Source organism: Archocentrus centrarchus, chromosome 1 (genome assembly GCF_007364275.1).
Source record: "Archocentrus centrarchus isolate MPI-CPG fArcCen1 chromosome 1, fArcCen1, whole genome shotgun sequence".
NCBI lineage: Eukaryota > Metazoa > Chordata > Actinopteri > Cichliformes > Cichlidae > Archocentrus > Archocentrus centrarchus.
In genome coordinates, this window is record NC_044346.1 from 1,511,629 (window position 1) to 1,519,181 (window position 7,553).

Consider the following 7,553-nt stretch of genomic DNA (forward strand, 5'->3'; position numbering starts at 1 on the left):
ACAGTAACAAGGTGAGCCTCTCCAAATTACAGTGGACATTGGAGAAACTCACTAATCTGGGAAACATGATCATGTCAGACGGTAAGTCCCTCTCTCCAAAAAGGATTGCAGCGATTCCAAAACCACAAACAGAAACAAATGATGAATTTTCCTGGCATGACGTCATATTGCTGCCAGTGGATACTCAACTATGCTGCGTGAGAGGCTCTACTGTCAGCAATGAGACATGGGAGGGGACTGACTCCATATAGCAGACTACAGTGGACTGTAGTCTGCTATATGGAGTCAAGTGCAGACTGCACCAACTCTAGGATTACCAAATCCTGGCAAACCATTCACCCAGACAGTGGACAGCAGGAGCACAGTGGCATATTTCTCATTCTACCTGGATTCAGTAGCAGCAGACCTTCTTCTTAACATGTGAGCAGTAACAGCAGCTAAAAACACTGTTCTAACTTCATATCACCTTGTGGGTTATTCAGACTTAATCCTTTTGCTGCCACATTCTGTGTCACTGATCTTCGAGAGCTAAAACTATGCGTATTAACGTTTTTTTGGTTATGGTATCAGATTGTATCAGTGGAAATACCAAATGTTACAGTTAAAAGATTCACTGTGGTTACTGAGGCAGATGGTGAACCTCAGCATTGTATAGCAGCTATTTCTGAAGTCTGTTCTCCCAGACCTGACCTGGAGCACCCACCACTGACTAACTCTGATCCGGTGGTCTGACTGTTTCATCTCCACCTATGGCACCACTGATGTGGGCACAGTAAAAGCAAATTGTAAATACCTTTGGGATGTTCACAACCGATACCATAGCAACATTGATAAGGTGCTGTGACATTGTTCCCGAAGCCCTGTTGCCATGTTCTTTTTAGAGAGAAGAGGTTTTCTCCTGAAACCCTTCCAAACAGTCCATACCTGTTCAGTCTTTTTCTAATTGTGCTGTCATGAACGTTAACATTTAACATGTTAATTAAGGCCTGTAGACTCTGAGATGGAGCTCTTGGTTTTTTGCAGGTTCTCTGATCATTGCACAGTCGTCTGAGCTTACATTTGCTGGAGTTCCCACTCCAAGGAAGACTGGTTATTATTGGATTACTAGTGAAGGTTAAAAATGATCTTCTTACAGCCTCTGACAGTGGACTCATCTCTGTGCTTGTTCTGTTGGACCCCAGCTTTTGAAACTATTGACTATAATATTTTATTACAGAGATTAGAGCATACTATAGGTATTAAAGGTACTGCACTGCAGTAGTTTGAATCATATTTAGCTAATAGACTCCAATTTGTTCATGTAAATGGGGAGTCTTCTTCACACACGAAGGTTAATTATGGAGTTCCACAGGGTTCTGTCCTAGAACCAATTTTATTTACATTATACATGCTCCACTTAGGCCGCATTATTAGAAAGCATTGCATAAATTTTCATTGTTATGCAGATGATACTCAGCTTTATCTATCCATAGCCAGATGACACACATCAATTAGTTAAACTGCAGGAATGTCTTAAAGACATTAAGGCCTGGATGACCTCTAATTTCCTGCTTCTAAATTCAGATAAAACTGAAGTTCTTGTTCTCGGCTCCACAAATCTTAGAAACATGGTGTCTAACCAGATACTTACTCTGGATGGCATTACTTTGGCCTCCAGTAACACTGTGAGAAATCTTGGAGTCATTTTTGACCAGGATATGTCCTTCAATGCACATATTAAACAAATATGTAGGACCGCTTTTTTGCATTTGTGCAATATTTCTAAAATTAGAAACATCCTTTCTCAGAGTGATGCTGAAAAGCTAATTCATACATTTATTACTTCTAGGGTGGACTATTGTAATTCATTATTTTCAGGCTGTCCTAAAAGCTCCCTGAAAAGCCTTCAGCTGATCCAAAATGCTGCAGCTAGAGTACTGACAGGGACTAGAAAGAGAGAGCAGATTTCTCCCATAGTGGCTTCTCTTCATTGGCTCCCTGTTAAATCTAACATAGAATTTAAATCCTTCTTTTCACATACAAGGTCTTCAATAATCAGGCACCATCTTATCTTAAAGACCTCACAGTATCATATCACCCCAACAGAGCACTTCCCTCTCAGACTGCTGGCTTACTTGTGGTTCCTCGGATACTTAAGAGTAGAATGGGAGGCAGAGCCTTCAGCTTTCAGGCCCCTCTTCTGTGAAACCAGCTTCCAGCTTGGATTCAGGAGACAGACACCCTCTCTATTTTTAAGATTAGGCTTAAAACTTTCCTTTATAATAAAGCTTATAGTTAGGGCTGGATCAGGTGACCCTGAACCACCCCTTAGTTATGGTGCTATAGGCCTATAGGCTGCTGAGGGTTCCCATAATGCACTGTTTCTTTTCATTCACCTTATTTACTTTGTACAATGCAGCCACTCCACTCTGCATTTAATCATTAATTGATATTAATCTCTGGCTCTCTTCCACAGCATGTCTTTTCTCTCCCCTCAGCCCAACAGGTCACGGCAGATGACCCCCCCTCCCTGAGCCTGGTTCTGCTGGAGGTTTCTTCCTGTTAAAAGGGAGTTTTTCCTTCCTGCTTTCACCAAGTGCTGCTCATAGGGGGTCGTTTTTGACTGTTGGGTTTTCTCTGTATTATTGTAGGGCCGTTACCTGCAATACAAAGCGCCTTGAGGTGACTGTTAGTTGTGATTTGGCGCTATATAAATAAAACTGAATTGAATTGAATAATTCAATGAATTTTTCTAGTTTAAATTAAAATACCCACAGTAATGCAAAGGGAAATACAAACCCTCCACAAAAATTTTTTATCAGGTTTTAAAAGCCAGTAAAAGGCATTTCTAGTCTTTGTGATCTAGCAATTTGTGGAGTATGATAACAATGGGTGGTATCTGCTGCAGTCTAATATCGGCACATAGAAAATTTGGGATGGGTGAGGCATGCGCTCTACTTAGTGCCCTTCTAGTTTTTCATGTGACAAATACAGATTACAGAGTTCTGCTTTAGTCGTAATCTGCTGTGAAGGAAATCTTTCAGGAATTCAACAGCTTTTATAAGTAGGATCATCAGATATTACAGGATTATGAACATTTATAATATTGTCATGTGTTTATTGTAGATGCCTCACAGTAATGCTTACAGACAGCTGTTACAGTTATTAAATCTGATTATTTGCATTTATTGTAAAATCTCGCAATCAAATTACATACTTGGTCCATCCACCAATTTTCATCCCCTTATCTTCTTCAGGGTGTGTGTGTGAGAGAGAGAGAAAGAGAGAGAGAGTTTGGTGGTTTAAACAGTTTCTCCTGGCATGTTTGTCATGATGGATCCATGACTGAGGGTCACAGGGGGAAGAGCTCCATGAAGTAATAGTGGGAAGATTAAAGAGTAAAACTTAAAATACTATTATAATACTATTATTATACTATAAAATAATATTTGTGATGCGTCATATTAAATTAACTTCAGATAGTCTGACTGACAGGACTGATGATCAGAGGAGCAGAGTTTTTACCATCTGCATTATAACCAGGATTGAAGAATGGGTGGAGTTCCTGAGTGAAGAAGCAGCCAGTAAAGGAGTAGATCAGAGCTGCAGCATCTACATCATAAAAGGAGACCAGACCCTCCTCATAATCTACAAACACCCCCACCTTCTCAGGAGCAGACTGAAGACTGAGAGAGACTGGTGGGTCATCAAGAGCTGTGTACTCATTTCCATCTTCCACCCCCAAAAGCCACAGACCTTCCTCAGGACTCCCTGTCATCTCTTTTTTCCTGCTGACTGACTCTCTCACCACTCCTAAAATCCAGTCAGTCTTTCCTTTAACCTGAACCTCAAAGTAAAACCTGCCTGAAGAGAAACTCTGAGTTCCTAAAACTAAAATATATTGTGTAAATCTCTTTGGATTGTCTGGAAGATTCTTCCAGACATCACCATGATTCACTTGTTTTCCATCATCAGACAGGATGAGTGCAGGATGTGCTGTATCAGGATCAAGAGTCACATCTACTGCATACTGCTGGACCTTCTTCAGCTCAGCCTCAGCAAGCAGGTTCTTCTTCTCTTTCCTGAGTCTCTCCTCCAGCTGAGCCACAGCTCTCACCACAGTCCCATCATATGATGGATGGACGCTAACCTTTGTCCAGTCTTTGGCGGGTGGAGCAACTTTCAGGGATGAGAAGCTTTGGAGGAGGTGGAGGTGGTCTTCAGAGTGTGAGAGCTGCTCCACATCAAATCTTCTCTCCATCAGCTCAGAGATTTCCTGTTCCAGATCTCTGATGAAACCTTCAGCCTGTTTCTCTGCTGTTTCCTGTTTGTCTTCGATCTCTTTTATGAGCTCCTTCGGGCCTCTCTCAGCAGACTCCATCAGAGCAGTGAAGACCTGAACACCTTCTGCTTTCTCTCTGTCTGCAGCATCTTTGCTCATCTTCACTGACTCTTTGATCTTCTTAATCTTCAGTCGTCTCTTCTGGATCATCTGCTGAATTCTAGCCTCTGTCTTCCTCAGATCTGCCTTCTTTCCTTCAGATTCTTCACTCAGAGGAATAAGCTCATGGTTCTTGTGGTCTAAAACAGAGCAGAGCACACAGACACATGTCTGGTCGGTCTTACAGAACAGCTCCAGAGGTTTGTTGTGTTTTGTACACATCCTGCTTTCCAGGTTGTCCACAGGCTCCATCAGCTGATATATGAGGCCTATCAGACATGCCAGACAGAGCAAACACCATGGCAGGCTGGACTTCAGAGTTTTCCATGATGAAAACATCTTAAAGGCTTTCTGAAACAGCAGCTTCCAGACAGAAGGAACTTCTTCTGGTTTGGCAGCTTCTTGGTCTGAGCTGTTGCCTTTCTGCTGAGCTTCATGTCTGAACTGAGCGACCATCTCAGAGATGAAGGTGTTGACTCTCAGCTTAGGTCTAGTGTCAAAAGTCTCTTTACACATGGGGCACTGACGTCTGGGATTAACATTCCAGTGCTGAGTGATGCATTTTTTACAGTAGTTGTGTCCACATGGTGTGCTGACTGGATCAGTGAACACATCCAGACAGATGGAGCACAGAAACTGATCTTCAGCTCGCAGATTGCTGGCAGCAGACATGTCTGCACCCTGAGAACAAAAGCCAGAATATAAAAGTTCAACTCTAAATATTTAAGTGGGTTAGAGAAATCAACATGTAACTGAAACATTGAGGTTAGGCACCAACAACAGAAAGTAGAAACAACAGGAAAGGCAAAGAGTGGAGAACAGCCCCGAGTGATGACACAACCGTTGTGTGTAGTTTAAAGGAAAAGAACATTTTCTTTCTCTGAGTTTTGGTTCTTGACTCCTGGAGTTTTAAGTGAGGCAATTTTACAGTAAACTTAATTGTTTTTTTGACAAGAGTTACTAGAAAGTGTCAGAAGTAAAAAGTGTTTGTTTTGTTTTATCACTCAGTAAACTAAATATTTCTGTTGTACTCACTGGTGTCTCCAAAGACTCAAAGACTGTGTTGACAACAGTCTTTGTAGTCCTTTAAATTTGTCAGAAAAAACAGAAACAGATTTGAGCTCGACTGCAGCTCTGCTGACTGACAAAAATGCTAAATGCTGTGAAGGCAGTGAAGAGAGACCTCTACACTGGAGACACCAAACAGCCTCTTCACAAACACATAGCACAGCATGTTTGGACCAGGAAGACAGATGGTTTGAAAGAAGAATAAAAAAAAAAAAACTATATTTCCACTGTGAACGACCATCATTGAACAGAGGAGGTGGATTATGACACCAATGTTCCCCACTCTATAATGCTGTCCTGAGCTCCCTCCCAGGTGCCTCATTCCCCACTCACAGCTTTGTTCAGGTGACCTCAATAGGTCACTTGATAGAATTGGGTGAAGGCCTAACTTGGTTTCACCCAAACCCACTGATTGTAATGACCCACACCTTCTTTCACACCTTGGTGCATGTGATTATGCACATGAACAATAGTGGGTCACAACCACCTCCAGGTAGGAACCCTCACTGGGGTTTAAATATCTGTGTCTTTCCACCTTTTGGTTTGAGAACTGAAGAAGCCTTTCAGATGAGAGGGAAACATCTTCAAGAAACTTAAAGAAGTCCAGTCGCCTTTTTCAAGCTCCAGAGATACTATGACCTGGATGACTGAGAACCTACACAGCCAACCTGATACAGTGTTTAAGATTTGGGGTTAAAAACATGGCTGTCTTCTCTTATATTTGCAAAATTAATTTTACTTTTAGTTAAACTTTGGAGCTGTTTTATCTGATTTCATCGTAGCAATCTCAGATTAAAGGCAGAAGACGTGTAATGAAGTGTGGAAACCCATATTTTAAGTCAATATTTACTCTTTATTCTAAAGTTTAATACTTGCTGTTCTATTGTTCATGCTAATTTGCAGTTTAAATAAACTTCAAGTCCATTTAATTTAGTCAGTATGGAATCTGTATGTAATATTTTAAGTAAGTGTAAAATTGATGAGCTGTACTCACCTGTGTTTGAGTCGGTTGTTGATTAAAAACAGATTACCTGAGTTTCATTTTCTTCAGACACAAACACAAAGATGAGTCTGACTGCAGCTCTGCTGTTCCTCTCACTAACCTTTAGTTTCATTTAACAAACCTGATGTTCAGCCTCGTCTTTCTGCAGACGGTCAGGTGACTCTCTCTCTCTCTCTCTCTCTTATCCATTGTCATTGTGCTGAACAGAGACACACCTGCAAGGTAACTGCAGGGCGGTGTCTCCCTCAGCATAAAGTCACCCGGGCTGCCTCTGCTTTCACCAGAACTTCAAATTATGGCATCGATCTGATACCAAGTAAAGACAGAGCCAGGGTTGCCAATACTGATGCTTTTACCTTATAAAGGCAGCTCATGTAGCAGACAGCAGTGCGTCATGATTTATGAAATGAATCATTAATTTGTCAAATCTGAAAACATTTAACGACCTCTAAATGACTGATTTTTGTTTTCAACTAAATTACAAAAACACAATAAAACACACCTTACAGCTGTGTTGTGTTTGGAGACCTAGGCCTGTACTGTGAAGCGAGTTCAGCATACCCCGGGTATCTCTCCACTATCTGGATTCACTGACTCTGACACTGGTGGTCATGGTCAGGGTTTCCCCTGCCTGGCCACGTCAAAGGGATGCTGTTGGCAGCATCTAAGCGATCTAAAAGAAGTGTTTCACGGGTCTTTAGTTCCACAGAAAAGGGTCCCTGTGAGCACCACCTACTCCTGAGATATTATGAGATAAAGAACATAATAAATACACCAGTAAAATCCAACACTGCTGTAAAAAAGGACACATGATTAATCTGGTGATTCAGCGCGCAGAACGGCAAAATAAACATTTTTATTCCAGTTAATTATTTTATTGCTGAGTCGCTCTCAGTGCTGCTGTTTATTTCTAAGGCGACAGCAGAGCTCTGAGACTTTAAATGTATTAAAGCTTCCTGTCCCACTGCTGACTCAACAGGTATTCTTGGCATGTGTGTCTGTTTCCAGCAGAGACTCAGCAGCAGGTTAGAATCAAGTAGAACAACATTTGATACAAATCAC

At 41.5% G+C, this 7,553-nt stretch overlaps 1 protein-coding gene across 1 annotated transcript; it reads right to left on the reverse strand.

Moving 5' to 3' along the window:
• Window positions 1-3,454: 3,454 nt before the first annotated feature.
• LOC115789337 (E3 ubiquitin-protein ligase TRIM39-like) lies at window positions 3,455-5,092 on the reverse strand. Its single transcript, XM_030742715.1, has one exon. The coding sequence runs from the start codon at window positions 5,090-5,092 to the stop codon at window positions 3,455-3,457; it is 1,638 nt and encodes a 545-aa protein (XP_030598575.1).
• Between the last annotated feature and the right edge of the window lie 2,461 nt (window positions 5,093-7,553).